Source organism: Bufo gargarizans, chromosome 6 (assembly GCF_014858855.1).
Source record: "Bufo gargarizans isolate SCDJY-AF-19 chromosome 6, ASM1485885v1, whole genome shotgun sequence".
NCBI classification, from domain to species: domain Eukaryota; kingdom Metazoa; phylum Chordata; class Amphibia; order Anura; family Bufonidae; genus Bufo; species Bufo gargarizans.
In genome coordinates, this window is record NC_058085.1 from 176,336,868 (window position 1) to 176,355,572 (window position 18,705).

The 18,705-nt window shown below is 50.0% G+C and overlaps 1 protein-coding gene across 1 annotated transcript in view; it reads right to left on the bottom strand.

Annotated features, from left to right (window-relative positions):
• The window catches only part of WAPL (WAPL cohesin release factor), a 91,423-nt gene extending 72,918 nt beyond the window's left edge, over positions 1-18,505 (bottom strand). Inside the window, exons 1-2 of the mRNA XM_044298645.1 lie at positions 18,255-18,505; positions 1,846-2,381 (exon numbers count right to left, since the gene is read on the bottom strand). Of these exons, the coding sequence (XP_044154580.1) occupies positions 1,846-2,359 (514 nt within the window). The 5' untranslated portion in view covers positions 2,360-2,381; positions 18,255-18,505. The remainder of the gene's footprint in view (positions 1-1,845; positions 2,382-18,254) is intronic.
• Positions 18,506-18,705: the final 200 nt, after the last annotated feature.

Below are 18,705 nucleotides of genomic sequence, written 5' to 3' on the forward strand. Positions count from 1 at the left end.
CCTGTTACTGCGTTCACCGCATAGGACTTAATATTTTAACAGTTTGGACTTTTCGGACGTGGCGATATGTAATATATGTTTATTTATTGTTGGTGTATTTTATATGTAAAATTGGGAAAGGGGGTGATTTATACTTAATATTTTGGTGTTTTTTTTTTTTTTTACTTTTTATTTGATAACCATTTCCCCCATTAGGGTCTAGAACATGGATCTTTTCATCCCTTGTCCTATTCACCCCGATAGAGCTGTATTAGGGTGACTAGGACTTCACACTCTCCCTGCTGCCCTGTGCATAGTACACACAGCAGCAGGGAGATTACCATGGCAGCCAGTGCTTCAGTAGCGTCCTGGCTGCCATGGTAACCGATCGGAGCCCCAGGATTACACTGCTGGGGCTCCGATCAGAAGCTGCCACTGCCACCAATGAGGAGGAGGGGACCCTGTGGCCACTGCCACCAATGATTATAATACTCGTGGGGGGGAGGGGGCGCACTGCGCCACCAATGATTTTAATATTAGGGAGGGGGCACACTGCGCCACTAATAATTTTAATACTGGGGGGGTGGGGAGGGTGCACTGCGCCACCAGTGATATTTAACATTTAATACAGGAGGCGGCTGTATTAAAGCTCCCCACCAGCACCCACCTCCTGGATTTGTATTAAACGTTAACTTTAATTGGTGGCGCAGTGCGCCCGCCCCTCTCTTTTCTTATTGGCAGAGCGGCACAGGGGGGAGTGCTTCCTTCACCCCAGTGCTGCTGAGAACACGGAGCATGCTGAGAGCAGCGAAAAAAAGGCAAATCCGGTTATCGAGGTCAATGCCATACAAAAGTATCGATTGGGTATCAAAAATTCAATACCCAAAGCAACCCTAGTTTAGTCACGACATTTTGGCATACTGACAACATTTTCTTGATTTTGTTACTTTCACAAGAAAAGTTCTTATTCTCCCGCTACCAAGAAAATAAGAATCAATCTAAACTGCATTGACTTCAGGAGAATATGGATATCGAATCCTTCATTTGAGTCGCCTTCTGGCAGAAATAAGGCATCTACATACTAAACAGATGATGCATCAAGTAAATAGCTAAATAGGAATCCACTAGACCAGTGATGGCGAACCTTTTAGAGGCCGAGTGTCCAAACTGTGACCAAAACCCATTTATCGCAAAATGCCAACATGGAAATTTACCCTGAATACTACACTCTAGCATAGTATATCTTCCATGTACTTTATCATTTAGCTATAATAGCCTACTGCATTCAATGTGATGCCCATGTTCATAGCATGTCCTACGCTGATGAATGGCAGGAAAAGTCTAAGGCATATCAGTACACCGTAGGGTCCCATTCACACTTCCGTAACTGTTTTGCAGTCCGCAAATTGTGGACCCGGTGCGTTCCGCATTTTGCGGACCGCACTAATAGAAATGTCTTTTCTTGTCCGTGTCTGTGGACAAGAATAGGACATGTTCTATTTTTTTGGGATGCCTCGGAACTGAAGTGCGGATGCAGACAGCACACTGTGTGCTGTTCGCATCTTTTGCAGCCCTATTGAAAATAAATGGGTCCGCACCCGTTCCACAAAATTGCAGAATGGATGCGGACCCATTTTGTGGACGTGTGAATGGAACCTTAGACTTTTTCCAGGGCACGCATGCCCAAAGAGAGGGCCCTGAATGCCGCTTCTTGCACCCGTGCCATAGGTTCGCCACCACTGCACTAGACACTTATGCTGACCCACCAGCTCAGGGTGTCTGGACATCTACGTTAAGCAAAATGTCATTTTAAAGCATTCAACAGGTTTTTGCACAGAAGACAAATCTAAGAATACATGGTAATACCTGTGAAGGTTTTCTTAGGAGAATTTAGATGCTTTTTATTGGCCTCAGTGATCTTGTTTGCATTTTTTTCTTTCAATCCATGTAATGCACTGTCAAAAGATATGCACTTGTATGACACTGTGGACTCTGAAGCAATGGGATGATCCGTTCTGCTGTTTGCATCTAACACAGGTGTGACATTCTCCGATCCTGCTGCACCTAGATGTTCTGAGGGCTGCTGAGAGACACTCTTAGACTGGGAGATGCTTTTTGATGACACTGGCTTGGAATCTTCATCACTGTCAAATCCAAATGGATCCTCTGCATTGTCCTCGCCCTCGTCAACTCTGGGTCTCTTTGGGAGATCGGCAACTTCTGGTTTGTGATTCGGTCTCTTCTGTCCTACTTTGGCCACAAATGTGGTCTCTCCCCATTTTGTGCTAAGAGTGGTTCGTTTATTGGAGAACACTTCATCAAACTTAGAGCTTCCATTTCCTCCCTTGCGGCTGTACGTTTTCCCAAATCTGGATGTCATGTTGAAGCCTGTTTCATATTCTCTGTGAAAAAAGAAGAAACATAGAAGGTGACATTAATACTCTGAACACAGCCCAGTTACCAATACTAATAAAACCAGTTTAGGTATGGCCACTGAAGGAGAAAGAAGTAATACCATGAGAAGTCCCCGGGGGCACGCACCTTTACAAGACCAGCAGCAAGTGTAACCCAACAGCAACTTAAGAAAACTGTTTGATTTGCATCCTTGTTGGACTAATGGGGTCAGTCGGCTTTTCATCACTGGGGGACATTTATCAAATTACAACTCAAAAGTGTTTTACCTCATAAGGCGCACGCAACAGGTAAAGTTTGACTTAAATCTGATATGCCCATTTCTTTAAATTTGCAACATTTTAATGTCAGTAACACTAAAATAACTTTTTTTTTTTTACTAAAATGCGCCATTCCAGCCAACCCTGCCAGACCGCACTTACGACTTTTGAAACACATTTGCAACATTTCCTGTCGTAAATTGCGTCTCAGACTCTGGATGTTTTTGTCAATTTACTGACAAAACCCAGTTGTTTAGCTCATTTACATTAAAATTAAAATAAATGCAACCTGTTTGAAAGGGGTTAGCCAACCCCTATAAAGCCCCCCAAAATGCCTGGGTACCTCATACAGGTTATACTTACCCTGCTCCCTGGCACCCGCGTCGCACCTGCTCCACGCAACAGGGAGATGTAGCAGCGGCAGTGTGGGCACCAGGAGCGACGCAGGTGCCAGGGAGTGGGGTAAGTATAACCTGCATACGGTGCTTGGGCATTTTTTTGGGGGGGGGGGGGGGGGGGCTATACCCCCCCGACTCCACCAGGAGGAACTCAGGCGTTGCACAAGCAGTAGAAGGAGCAAGAAAAAAATTATGGCTTGGCCGATGGTTTCAATAAGGTCCAACCACAAACAGACCCCTCCTGCAACCGGCAGAATGGTTGGGAGCTGTGTCCCCCAATGGAAAAGACGAGAAAAGCATTTTACAGGTGAGTTTCACAAAAAAAAATCTCCTTTTCTCATACTTTTTTCCATTGGGGGACACAGACCATGAAACGTCCTAAAGCAGTCCATGGGGTAGGAAAAAAAATATCAGCACCGCCAGGAGGAACATCCAACGGTCAAACAGGAACCACAGCCTGCAAAACCCTGCGGCCAAAAGACAGCATCAGCCGAAGCTAGTGAATGCAACTGATAAAACTTCGTAAAGGTATGCAAGGGCGACCAGGTGGCCGCTTTACACAGCTGAGACGCAGAGGCTCGATTGCGTCTTGCCCAGGAAGCCCCCACCGCCCTAGTGGAGTGAGCGGTAATCCTAGCCGGGGGAACTCTACCACGAGCGCGATAAGCCACGGAAATAGCCAAGCGGATCCATCGCGCCACAGTGACTTTGGAGGCCGCCAGACCCTTGCGAGGCCCCTGGGGAATCACAAAGAGGGAATCTGAACGGCGGACGGAAGCAGTAGCCGCGAGATACACCTTCAGGGCCCGTACGACATCCAGAGAATGCAGAGTGCGTTTCTTGGGGTTAGCCGGAGAAGGGCAAAAAGGAAGGCAGGACAAGATCCTCGTTAAGGTGGAAGGGAGAGACCACCTTGGGCAAAAAGGAGGGGACCGGACGAAGCACAACCTTATCCTGGTGGAAAACCAGAAATGGCTCCTGGCAGGAAAGAGCAGCCAGCTCCGACACCCGTCTGATGGAAATTATGGCCACAAGGAAGACCACTTTCCAGGTGAGAAAGGTCAGAGACCTCCCTCAAAGGCTCAAAGGGGGCCGACTGCAGAGCACGCTGGACCAAATTTAGATCCCAAGGAGGCAAAAGGGGGAACATACGGGGGAACCGAATATGCCACCCCCTGAAGAAAGGTTTTCACAGGACCCATAGGAGCAAGGGACCTCTGAAAAAAGACGGCCAGCGCCGAAACCTGACCTTTCAGGGAACTCAGCGACAGTCCCTTCTCAAGCCCGGACTGAAGAAAAGACAGCACCATCGGGATGGAAAAGCGAAGGGGAGGGAACCCCCAACTCACAAAAGGACAGGAAGGCCTTCCAGGTACTAAAGTAAATTTGGGAGGAAGCAGACTTCCTCGCACTGATCATGGTCCTAATCACTGAATCCGAGAACCCGCTCTTCTTCAGGATGGCGGTCTCAACAGCCACGCCGTTAAACGAAGAGACCGTAAATTCTGGTGGAAGAGCGGGCCCCGAGACAGCAGGTCCTGTCTGTCGGGAAGAGGCTATGGAGCGCCCGCCAGCATCCGAGCCACGTCTAAAAACCACGTGCGGCGAGGCCACTCTAGGGCGATGAGAACGGTCAGGATTCCTTCCGCCTCGATCTTGCGTAGAACCTTCGGTAGGAGAGGAAACAGAGGGAAGACAGAGGAGACTGAAGTCCTGCCACGGAGACACCAGCGCGTCCACCCCGTACGCCTTTGGATCCCGGGCGCGAGCCAGGAATACTGGGAGCTTGTTGTTGAGCCTGGACGCCATCAAGTCCACATCCGGGCGGCCCCATCTGTGGCAGATTTCCTCGAACACTTCTGGATGCAGAGACCACTCGCCTGGATCCACCTTGTTGCGGCTTAGAAAGTCCGCTGTCCACTTGTCCACTCCCGGAATGTAAACTGCTGACAACACCGGAACGTGCGACTCTGCCCACGTCAGAATTCTCGTCACCTCCTGCATCACCATACGGCCGTGGCATTGTCCAATTGAATCCTCCCTGGGAGGCCCGCAAGGAGAGGGGTCCAATGGGAGAGAGAGTGGAAAATCGCCCTCAGTTCCAGAAAGTTTATTAGAAGGCGAGAATCCGCCGCCGACCAAATCCCTTGAACCGTGCGAGAGTGGAGAACGCCGCCCCAACCCAGAAGTCTGGCATCGGTGGTGACGACCGTCCAGGAGAAAGGGAGATAGGATTTCCCCAACCTCAGGTTCATCGGGGATAGCCACCAAGGGAGAGCTGCCCGAACCCACTGAGACAAGCGGCTGCGATCGTCCAGACCCCGAGAGGTTCTGTCCCAGAGGGAAAGGATCTCCTGTTGCAACAAGCGAGTGTGAAACTGGGCCAGAACCCGCATGCATTCCCGTATGGAGAGGAACTGGGAGTGCAGTAGATGCGACACCGCCCCCTTGATCTGGGAGGACTTGGAGAGAGGCAGGAACACTCTGGAGGATGAGGTGTCCAAAATCATCCCCAGGAAGGAGAGCTTCTGGGATGGGAGGAGAGAGGACTTTGGGAAATTGATTATCCCGCCGAACTGTTCCAGAGTCTGAACAGTCACCCGGACGCAGTCCTCGGCCTGCGGAAGCGAGGGGGCTTTGATCATGATATCGTCCAGATAGGGCAGCAAAGGAATGCCCCTGGTACGGAGAAGCGCCATGATCGGTGCCAGGATCATGGTAAAGACCCAAGGGGCGGTTGCCAACCCGAAAGGAAGGGTGACAAACTGATAGTGACGACCCCCAATGGCGAAACGCAGGAATTGTTGGCGAGATTCTGCGATCGGAACATGCAGATAAGCGTCCTGGATGTCCACGGACGCGAGGAACTCCCCTGGAAGAAGAGAAACAATAACGGAGCGGAGGGATTCCATTCGAAACCTCCGAACCCGTAGAGATTTGTTGAGCAGTTTTAGGTTCAGGATCGGACACACCGACCCCTCTTTCTTTGGAACCACGAACAGGTTTGAATAAAAACCTGTGCCCTGTTCCTCTGCGGCAACGGGGGTAACAACCCCCCGGTCCAGAATGGAAGAAACTGCCACTAAGAGGTCTGAGGCTCTGGTCAGATCCCCCGGAATGCAAGAGGAGAAAAAAAACTTTCCGGCGGTCTGGACGCGAACTCTATCTAGTAACCAGACGTTACAATCTTGAGAGCCCATGCGTCCTGAATATGAGCCCTCCAAACCTGCAGATAAGAAAGCAAGCGGCCCCCCCACCCCTTCATGCAGAAGATTGCTTGGGAGCGGCAGGGCGGGTCGACTGTGTCCTCAGGCGCCAGGAAGGCTGGGGTTTGAAGGAGGGCTTCTTGCTGGAGTCCTGTGACCCTCCTGCAGAGGAAGCAGGCGACAACTGTTCGAAGAGAAGCGGCGAAAGGACTGGTACCGAGAACCGGAAGTCCTCACCCGAAAGGGGCGCTTAGCCCTAGGCTGGGGAAGGTGGGTGCTCTTGCCCCCCGGAGCGGCAGAGATTAACTCATCCAGTTGAGCCCCAAAAAGTCTGAGCATGCTTCTAGCCGACGAGGGGGAAGCGGAGTCATCCGAAGAGGGGAGGAGGGATGCTATCGCTCACGCTGCCTCTTAACAGTCAGGCGTCCTCTGCGGGAACCACTGTGAGGGGACGGAGTGGTTGGCGCCGCAGGATTGGAAACGGACATGCGTCCCATAAAAGACATGGCTGCCTTGGCGAACAGGGCCAAATCAGCGGCCGCGCTGGACATGGCAGATGCCCAAACGGGGGCCACAGGCTCCACAGTGACTGGGGGCTGGTCTGGGCAAGAGAAAGGGGAGAAAGGTGATTCTGTCCAGGGGCAGGGCAGGAGGCACAGGCACCAGTGACTGAAAGTGGGAGCAGACACTCCATACAGGACCCTATTGGGATCTGAGTAGGTGCAGCTTCATACTTATCTGCTCATGCAGATCTTCTCTCTCGACTCCAGGACCAGCAGGGATGCACCTCTTACCTCTTCAGACTTCTGACTCCTTACTCAGGAGTGCAGAGCTCTGGTGGAGGGTGCCAGCAGGTGACCCAGGAGCTGGTGGGATGCCGGGGCTGACAGGTCGAGCCCGGATCCACTTGCCTTCTTGGGGGGATAATAGAGGCAGCCTAGCAACGTCCAACAGACAGCAGCAGGTACTCCACGGGGGACCAGGAAGGCGCAATGCCGACCTGCGTCCCCAGCTGGAAGAAAATAACAAAAGGGAGACGAATGAAAAAGTGTCAACCTCCTTCACCAGACACTAAGCAAAGACTGAGTTCCTCCTGGTGGAGTCGGGGGGTATAGCCCGAGGAGGAGGAGCTCTTTTGTATTTGCATAGTGTCCCTCCTACTAATACCTCTAAGCTATACCCATGGTCTGTGTCCCCCCCCCCCCATGGAAAAAAGTACGAGAAAAAGTTGCATCTTCCTGCCATACATGCGCTTATGCGCAAACTTTATAGCCCCGCCCACTGATAACTAATTTCTAGCATGATGCATTCTTTATGGTGAGAATTCTGGAGAAAACAGTTGATAAAATTTGGTGCAAATCAAAACGCCATTCTTTTTGGAGCATTTTACCCCATAATTCGGCACAACATGCTTAGTAAATGTCCCCTATTGTGTCATTACAGATGTTGTCATTTTCGACAGTATCTGTACAGACTAGCAGGTGTGAACAAAGCCCAAGTTATGCTGACCGTGTACATAACTATTACTGCACACTGAGTGACACACGTCATGTGAACCAACATTTTTCCTTTGTGCTATTCAGTAAATTGAGACAAAACGGAAAGCAAGTGAGAAAAGTCAAACCACAAGATTTTTTTTTGCGTTAAGGCAAACCCTTGTGTATGATGGATGCTGACTGTGCATGGTGTGCACCAGTCTGTACGGAATACACCGTAGCTCACTGCAGCTAACCATTCGAGGCAAAGGTATCAGACATCCACAGCATAGCAACATCCGCCGGACTACATGGCGATCTCCCCCTGCTGCAAGTGATCAGTCACATTACTACTAGGGCTGCACGATAAATCGAAAAAAAATAATCGAATCACGATAATCGGCAAATGCGATATGGCCGACCCGAAAATGCAGCGATTATATATAAAGGGGCCCTGCGCACATAACTGCCTTGTGTGTAAAGTGTTTTACTAGTGTGTGTGTGGGTGAAACAATCTCTCTCCTAACAGGTCCGGCCTCTGTACTCACTATGAATGCAATGCACTGCAGCGAGGTGGCCGGCCAGCGCGTGACTGACGTCACTTAGTAATGCTCCTCCCACTTCAGGAAGCAGGAGCGTTACTAAGTGACGTCAGTCACGCGCTGGCCGGCCACCTCGCTGCAGTGCATTGCATTCATAGTGAGTACAGAGGCCGGACCTGTTAGGAGAGAGATTGTTTCACCCACACACACTAGTAAAACACTTTACACACAAGGCAGTTATGTGCCCAGTTTAGGACACATGAGGGGGACCAGCATAAGATGCTATATGTCCTCCACAGATCCCCCCACAACACAGCGTCCTCCACAGATCCCCCACAACACAGCGTCCTCCACAGATCCCCCACAACACAGCGTCCTCCACAGATCCCCCACAACACAGCGTCCTCCACAGATCCCCCACAACACAGCGTCCTCCACAGATCCCCCACAACACAGCGTCCTCCACAGATCCCCCACAACACAGCGTCCTCCACAGATCCCCCACAACACAGCGTCCTCCACAGATCCCCCACAACACAGCGTCCTCCACAGATCCCCCACAACACAGCGTCCTCCACAGATCCCCCACAACACAGCGTCCTCCACAGATCCCCCACAACACAGCGTCCTCCACAGATCCCCCACAACACAGCGTCCTCCACAGATCCCCCACAACACAGCGTCCTCCACAGATCCCCCACAACACAGCGTCCTCCACAGATCCCCCACAAGTGTTTTGTTATAGAGTTCCACCCTAGGGGCTCAATACTGGTAAAAAAATGCTTCCGTTTTATTCTAATGCATTCTGAATGGAGAGCAATTCGTTCAGTATTCATCAGGATGTCTTCAGTTCCTCTTACGGTATTTGGCCGGAGAAAATACAACAGCATGCTGTGATATTTTCTCCGGCCAAAATTCCAGAACACTTGCCGAAATGTCGGATCTGGCATTAATGGGAACCTGTCATCTGGATTTTGGGTATAGAGCTGAGGACATGGGATACTAGATCGCCGCTAACACATCCGCAATACCCAGTCCGCAATCTCTGAAGCATGGAGGAGACAGCACTCATCTAAGGTTCATTTAAATATCTATAAAATCGTGGTTTTTTTTTTTACACAAAAGCACAGAGAGCTATGGGGACTGGGTATTGTGGATGTGCTAGTGGTCATCTAGCAGCTCATATCCTCAGCTCTATACCCAAAAACCCAGGTGACAGCTTCCCTTTAATTTCAAATGAAATGTATTAATGCCGGATCCGGTACCAAGTGTTCCGGAAAACCGGATCTGGTTTCCTGTTCTGTGCATGCGCAGACCTTTAAAAATGTGAACAAAAATAAATAACGGATACGTTTTTCCAGATGACACCAGAGAGACGGATCCAGTGTTTCAATGCATTTGTCAGCCGGATCCGCATCCGGAAACAAATGCTATCCGTTTGCATACGGACCTGCCAGAATCCACCAACGCGTAGTCGAACCCTTAAAGGGAACCTGTCACCATGAAAATGCAACATAATCAACAGGAAGCCTGTGATACAGCAGGAGGAGCTGAGCTTATAATTTTATAGTTAGAGATTCAGTATAACCTGTATATCAGTCATGTATATTCCTGCTCATTCGGTGCTTTGGAGTCCAAGAGGTGGTCATATCAGTGATTTACAGCTATCTCTGTATACACAGTCATAGAGGGAAGGCTGTCGCTGATAGGGCCTCCTCCTGGACACCATGTATAAATTACAAGTTTTACTGAACCTTTTCCCATAAAATGATACACCAATCTGCTCAGCTCCTCCTGCTCTATAACCTGCAGCTCAGATTCCATGTTCAACATGACAGATTCCTGTTAAGGAGTTTTGAAAATTATCTGGGAGCAAACAGGCTCGCAAAACTAAGCTGTACCCCACCTGCTCCGGCAGTTCAGGCCCGATACCCGCATGTCTCGTCTATCATTCACAGGCCTCAGTGGTCATGTGCTTAACAAGCATTTAATGAGCACCAGTCAGCAGGATCAAAACTATTTAACCAGGCATGCTGTCTTATAGGAACAATCCTGCTTATTAATGCCCGTCTTCTGACAATCAGCTGTGGGGTTCATTGTTTATGCAAATTAGGGCATTAGTGCACTATGGGTGTCACCAGCACTGAAAAGCTAGGCCACGCCCCTCATTTTCGGTGGAATGTCAACCAATCATCACAAGACCGACATTAATTTAATCAGCATCAATCCCATCATGCAGTATACCTAATTTAATAGGTTGATCCTGCTGTTTTGAGGTTTTCCGAGATTTTACTACTGATGACCCATCCTCAGTATCTGATCTGTGGGGGTCCAACGCCCGGGACCCCACAGATCAGCTGTTTGAGAAAGCACTGGAACTGCAGCCTTCTCAGCACTTCCTAGGCCTATGCACAGCTCAGTAGAAGTGAACGAGCACAGCCGCTATACAATGCCTGCCTGGCAAGTTGCAAGAAGGCTGTACCGCTCACAGGTGCCTCGTCAAACAGCACATTGGCAAGGGGCGCAAGTGCTGGACCCCCATCCCCTGATCACATGGGATAGGTCATCAAAATCTTGGAAAGCTCCTTTAAGCAGGCCATACATGTCTGTCAAAACCCAAAAAGTGTACAGGGGATTCCCGATTCTAACCTAAAGCTAGATGTGGAAAGAAAGATAGATGGGGGGGGGGGGGGGGGGGGGGGGGAGGGGGTGTATTAGACACCCGGCAATCACCTGCTTACTAATGAGGGGGAATAATGGCTATTACATGCAGTAATCTTCTCCACAGCATGGGGAGGGGCAATCGCTATGCCATCGCTGGTCCCGATGTTTAGTGGTTTGCTGGCAGCAGATCTTAATTAGTGCGATCGGCCTGCGGCAAACTGTTATTTTTAAGCATGCTTAAAAGTCACAAATGCCCAATGAATGAGTGTTTGCTTGGTCATCAGGCAACCGTCGGCAGTATTACAGCGCAAGATGACTAGCATTCATACAAACGCTTGCTAGCGATCATCGGGCGGAAAATCTGCCCATGCAATACACCCTTTCATTTTGGGCCAGAAGCAGCACTGAAGTCGAGCGGTGCTTCACACGCTCCAGATACGACAGCAGTAATTTCTGGTACCAAGAATCCGTTCTACTCGTGTGAATGGGGCCAGTTGGCAGCTAACAAATGGATTTATTTGCAAGCGTTATCCACCTGAATGGAACGATTTTCAGTTGCATAAGTTTCTGAAATAAACTCTGCCAAGATTAAAGGCACCTGAAGGGATTTTGGGCTGATGCAACTTGTATGAGGCAGGAACCATCAATCACACTTCTGATAATTTGGCACACCTTCAGTATCATTGTGGTTTATCGGAAAGGGGAGAGATGTTACCAACAGATGATTTCTCAGCCCCCATAACAGATGCTGCCAGCCGTCAACTGATTGCTGACTGTTTCCACACAGCAATGACTGGGAACTAGGCCTGCACAATATATCGCCGAAGCAATCGCAATTAATCGCCATATCGCAATCGCCAATTGGCCGACCCAAACTCCCCCCCCCCCATTTATTTCTATAGAGTTCTGAGAACAGTAAAGCAAGCGTACATCTTGGGAGTCGTAGTTTTACCACAGCTGGAGTGCAGGAGGTTAGCCATCACGATTACAGGTGAATAGCACCAAAGTATTTGGTAGTTGCGCACTTCCCACACCTACCAAAATGACACTATAAAAAAAGATACTGCTAAATGATCATGCCAGCTGAAGTTCACGACTACCTAAAAGTGTCCAATGATAGCCTCCACTAGATGAAATTTGGCCGTACCTATTAAAAGGGGTATTCCTGCCTCTCATGCTCCCCAACGTATTGCTGTTGAAGCCTAAAGCATCGTCACCATTATTGGTCATTTTGTGTGAATTTTCTTGATGTCTCCATACCGGTAACTGCCCCTCTTTCTGCTCTGATCTCTGATGTGGGCTCAGGTACTGCAGCAGCCAAAAACAATGGGTATTACACATGGGGGTTGATGAGGTTATTCTCACCCCCATCAATAGAAAGGACTGTTAACTTCCCAAAACACAGACAAGAATAGGACCCGCACTGAGATCTGTGGTCGATACAAATGAATAGGTCAGAGGGCTAACCGTGCAAAAAACACTGTAGAGTCCATGAGCCCTTAAAGGGGTACTCCCATCTTGGACATTGGAGGCATAGCACTAGGCTATGCTCCAAACAATAGGTGCGGGACCTACCACTCTAAGGCCTCTTTCACTCTTGCGTTATCTGTATCAGGCGTGTACTCCACTTGCCGGAATTACACGCCAGATTCGGAAAAACGCAAGTGTACTGAAAGCATTTGAAGACGGATCCGTCTTCAAAATGCTTTCAGTGTTACTATGGCAGCCAGGACGCTATTAAAGTCCTGGTTGCCATAGTAGGAGCGGAGAGCGGGGGAGCGGTATACTTACAGTCCGCGCGGCTCCCGGGGCGCTCCAGAGTGACGTCAGAGCACCCCATGCGCATGGATGACGTGCCATGTGATCACGTCATCCATGCGCTTGGGGCACCCTGACGTCACCCTGGAGCGCCCCGGGAGCCGCGCGGACGGCAAGTATGCTGCTCCCCACTACACTTTACCATGGCTGCCAGGACTTTAGCGTCCCGGCAGCCATGGTAACCACGATGCGCTGAAACGACGTTTAGCTTAAGGCCGGATCCGGATCAATGCCTTTCAATGGGCATTAATTCCAGATCCGGCCTTGCGGCAAGTCTTCAGGATTTTTGGCCGGAGCAAAAAGCACAGCATGCTGCGGGATTTTCTCCGGCCAAAAAACTTTCCGGTCCGGAACTGAAGACATCCTGATGCATCCTGAACGGATTTCACTCCATTCAAAATGCATTAGGATAAAACTGATCAGGATTCTTCCGGCATAGAGCCCCGACAACGGAACTCTATGCCGGAAGAAAAGAACGCAGGTGTGAAAGAGCCCTTAGACCAGTGCCCACACCATGCAAGCACAGCCGCCCTGGATTCATTTCTATGACAATGCCAAAAATAGGCAAGCGGCCTGCTCCCATGGGTATGCGTGACATGAGCTTATAGCACCCGCACTGAATCCTGACCCATTCATTTCAAAGGGTCTGTGTACCTTAACTTTTTTCACACATCAGTTCTGCGTTGCATGAAAATCGCACCATGTTATATATTCTGCGTTTTTCACACAGCCCTGGCCCCATAGAAGTGAATGGTGCTTCAGTGAAAAATGCATTGCATCCGCAAGCAAATGCGGGTGCGATGCGTTTTTCACCAATAGTTGCTAGCAGATGTTGTTTGTAAAGCTTCAGTTCTCGATCACGCACGTGAAAAACGCTTCAAAACACATTGCACCCACGCGGAAAAAACTGAACTGAACGCAATCACAGACAAAACTGACTGAACTTGCTTGCAAAATGGTGCGGGTTTCCCTGAACGCATCCGGCCCCAATACATCACGCTCGTGTGAAAGAGGCCTTAAGCCCCTTTCACACAGGCGTGTTTTACGAGCGGGTGCAATGCGCGAGGTGAACGCATTGCACCCGCACTGAATCCGGACCCATTCATTTCTATGGGGCTGTGCACATGAGCGGTAATTTTCACGCATCACTTGTGGGTTGCGTGAAAAATCGCAGCAAGTTCTATATTGTGCGTTTTTCATGCAACGCAGGCCCCATAAAAGTGAATGGGGGCTGCATGAAAATCGCAAGCATCCGCAAGCAAGTGCGGATGCGGTGCGATTTTCAAGCATGGTTGCTAGGTGACGATCGGATCGGTTATAAGGGAAAATGATAGCCTTCTTAATACAGAATGCATAGTAAATTAGGGCTGGAGGGGAAAAAAAAATAAACTCACCTCATCCACTTGTTCGCGCTTCCCGGCTTCTCTTCTTCTTTGATGACCTGGGAGGAAAAGGACCTTTGGTGATGTCACTGTGCACATTACATGGCCCATCACCATGGTGACGGACCATGTGATGAGCGCAGTGATGTCACCAAAGGTCCTTTTCCTCCCAGGTCATCAAAGAAGAAGAGAAGCCGGGAAGCGCGAACAAGTAGATGAGGCGAGTTTATTTTTTTCCCCCTCCAGCCCTAATTTACTATGCATTCTGTATTAAGAAGGCTATCATTTTCCCTTATAACCATGTTATGAGGGAAAATATTAAAATCTACACAACACCGATCCCGACCGAACTTCTGTGAAGAAGTTCGGGTCTGGGTATCAAACAAGCAGATTTTTCTTACGCACGTGCAAAACGCATTAAAACGCTTTGCACTCGCGGGGGGAAATTGTGCATTTTCCTGCAACGCACCCACCCACCCGTATGAAAGTGGCCATACAGTTTTTCAGCCCCTGGGTGGGTGTGGCGGGGGAGAAAAGCATGCAGTGTTTTTTTTCTGTCTAAGGCCTCAGGCACACAGCCATTGCCCATATTGCGGCCCACAAACACCGGGTCTGCAATATACGGGCACCAGCCGCGTGCTTATCGCATCACGAGTCCGAAATCCGGAAGGTCCGGTGTGTAACGGAGGTACAGAAGCACTGCAGAGTGCTTCCATGGGGTACATCTCCGTGTCTCCGCTCCGCAGGGGGGGTGCGGACGGATCACAGACCCATTCAAATTGAATGGGTCTGGACACGTCTGCGGAATCCGCACAAATGTTTCCTGTGCATTGGCAACCGCAAATTGCTGTCCACAATGCACAGGACGGCTGTGTGCATGAGGCCTAAAAAAAAAATAAAAATAAAATAATTATATATATATATATATATATATATATATATATATATATATATATATATATATTACACACACACACACCTTATTACCACTCCATGCAACCACTGGCTTGTACAGAGTGGTATTAGGGCACCCACAGACTTCTAGTAAGTCGGCCGGCCTAGGGTCCAGAGTGAATGCACAGCAGGTTATTATAGCCAAGTGATAAAGTACAGCCCAATATGGTGGATCCTCCCTGTACTTTATCACTTGGCTATAATAACCTGCTGCGCATTTACTCCAGATCACTCCCAGGGGCTTATTAACCCTATGCTGGGGAGCAATGTTATTCACGTGGGACTGCATGTTGGAGAAGCCGATGGGAGGGGGTGGTTATTCACATGGGACTGCATGTTGGAGAAGCCGATGGGAGGGGGTGGTTATTCACATGGGACTGCATGTTGGAGAAGCCGATGGGAGGGGGTGTTTATTCACATGGGACTGCATGTTGGAGAAGCCGATGGGAGGGGGTGTTTATTCACATGGGACTGCATGTTGGAGAAGCCGATGGGAGGGGGTGTTTATTCACATGGGACTGCATGTTGGAGAAGCCGATGGGAGGGGGTGTTTATTCACATGGGACTGCATGTTGGAGAAGCCGATGGGAGGGGGTGGTTATTCACATGGGACTGCATGTTGGAGAAGCCGATGGGAGGGGGTGGTTATTCACATGGGACTGCATGTTGGAGAAGCCGATGGGAGCGGGTGGTTATTCACATGGGACTGCATGTTGGAGAAGCCGATGGGAGCGGGTGGTTATTCACATGGGACTGCATGTTGGAGAAGCCGATGGGAGGGGGTGGTTATTCACATGGGACTGCATGTTGGAGAAGCCGATGGGAGCGGGTGGTTATTCACATGGGACTGCATGTTGGAGAAGCCGATGGGAGGGGGTGGTTATTCACATGGGACTGCATGTTGGAGAAGCTGATGGGAGGGCACATTCACACTGCACCTATATAATTTATGTTAAATGTGCAGAACAAAAATAACGGCAGTGCTGGATCGGGCACGTAACTGACAGGAACAGAGTTGAGCAGACTGCACTGACTATAATGGAGTCTGTTCAGTTTCTGGTCTTTTTTATCAAAGTCCTACAAGTTTTTTTTTGTCTGATCTTTTTGACAGAATCTGCGATTGAGGTCCCGAAACCGAGCCTCCAACGCTGATGTGAAGCCTATGTATTTGAAATACCGCAAATTTCGTACTCCTCCTTGGCTAAAAATACTCCTCAAAAACGGTAAGAGGGGCATTTTTACTCTTCCAGAAAAAATGTAGTGCGACCTCTGGTCCCCTCCATCAGGAGGCGCGTCTGAAAAGGGGGTCCCCCATCAACATGCGTGTCAGCACAGGGGTCCCCCCCTCAATGGCAGCCAAGCATCAGAATGCAAGTGAGTGTGAAGATTAAATTACAGAACCGGTCTTGGCGTCACTTACACTATACACCGCTTACTCTAGGTTGGTGGGTGTTTTAAAGTGGATAGACTCCTTTTAAAAAAGAGAAGCTGGCAAAAAACTGGGGATGCCCCTATAACATCTCACACCACTTTTAGTTGTCCTCTGACAAATAGAAGCCTGAGCTCTACATCCAGGAGACAACCACTGGGACCACACAGCTGGATGTCTGGGATGTTCTTGCTTGTGGTATTAGAAGGGGCCAAGCTGCAAGGAGAGAATTTAGCGTCTCGCTGCCGGTTTTATTGACGATTATCAAGACACTTGACAACACAGAACCAGCCACTGAGCTACCTACCGGATGACGGGTGCCACAAACCACAGGCAGAACATCAGCCTACATAAGCTGTCCATACAGGTCACCTATATAGCGGCATTTCACCATTCAAGCCGGCGATCATTTACAAAGTACACACTTACACCAGCCTCCATTATGCCACCGTATACTTTCATCACCAATTCTGGGGGTCACTCAGCCTTCTGCCCTTATTATAATAGATGTCCCCAGCAGCGTATTGTCAATGCCCTGCACCCGCCGCTCCGGCTCCATTTAGTGATCTTCTTGCCACCGCTCTGTAAAATTCTCGACAGGGCCACGGTGACCAATCACTGGTGTCAGCAGTGATGTGTCCCCAAGCAGCACATGTCCCAGCAGTCACATACCGCTTGGGAACAAGTCACTGGCGGCAGCAACGCACATGACCCCATCCAAGAGTTTACTGGAGCAGTAGAGAGACGAAAGGATGGGCGAGGAGGTAGGATTCAGTTTATTATATGTAAAACACGCCGATGAGGACAGTGGAAAAACAGGCTGCAGAAGTAATTGACGTCCACCGAGTCAAAAAAGGAATGCCACAGGGCCAAAATATGTATGGCATGAACAGTAAAAACACAGGTGCCACTCTGCACAAGCCCACAATTTTTATATAACCTATCAGTCCAGTCGGCTCATTCATACACCCGGCTGTATGGCAGCTTCTCTCTGCTGTTTCCATATCCCCCCCCCCCCTTCACGTCATCACCTCCCTTTAGGGCTCCCATGATCTGAACTTGGCCATCGTTCATCCAGTAACGTAAACACTCGCAAGTTTTTAAAGTGCACATGGATGGCGGACCTGATGGCTTGAGTGAATTAATCAATCTTGCAGGGAAAACCGCAGCAGGGTGGCGCACACTGCAATTTTCTTGCCATGGACAGGTGGACTAATGGGTCAGGGTTCAGACCATTCTACACACCGTATCACTGTCTGAACGAGCCTTTATCGCTGCCGGACGGTAAGCAGGCGGCCTATAGGCCACTAGTATCTCAGGATGTCACTGCTGGATGCATCAGATCTGACACAAGAGCTTGCCATCAGATCTGTACAAACACTGCCCAACTCCCTGAAAACCGCGTCACTGCAGCGTCAATAACACATCCGCGGCCTGTGAACAGCCGCCACCAACACAGAGCTGTCAGAGGCGCTGAGCCGGTGCCCAGGCTGCGGGCGGGAGCCACCCCGCGCACTGCCACCGTCTGCAGGACCCTGAAGTTGATCCCAAGGCCGCTGCAAAGTTTCCTGACCCCTCCCGCGGGCCACACTCACAGGAAACTTCCCCAAAACTCGGCCACAGGCAGCGCTAGGCCGCACGGCCCACGGGAGAGTGACAGAGCGGCAGGCGGGCCGCCTCCCCGGGCGTCATGCATGCGTCTCCCCCATTCCTAACCCTCCGAGGGAGAACTCACACGCTCTAATCCCCTGGGCTCCACTCAAGAGCTCGGCGTCTCACACTCCACCGGCGGCCGGTCTCCACAGAGGCGTGCCCGGCTCCTCCTCCGCTCCCCGGCAGACAGGCGCGGCACGGCACGGCAAAAAGAAAACCCAGAAGATATATCCGGCTGTTATTATTCAAACAGGGCCCGGGAACATCCCTCCGCCATTTGCCCCCTTTCCGTCACTACGCTCACACAGCGCCCAGCCGGCCAATCAGCGAGCGCCTTACTCAGCCATTAGCCAGCAAGAAAAACGGCGCATGCGCCTCACAGGGCGGGGACCATGAAGTGACGCATTACTGTCCGCGAAACCAATAGGCCGATCACCAGTGCGGAAGAAGCACGGCATTCTGGGACTAGTAGTTTTCTGCACAATTTTTAATCTGTTGTTGGTTATAATAGTTATTTAATCGTTCGTTTATTT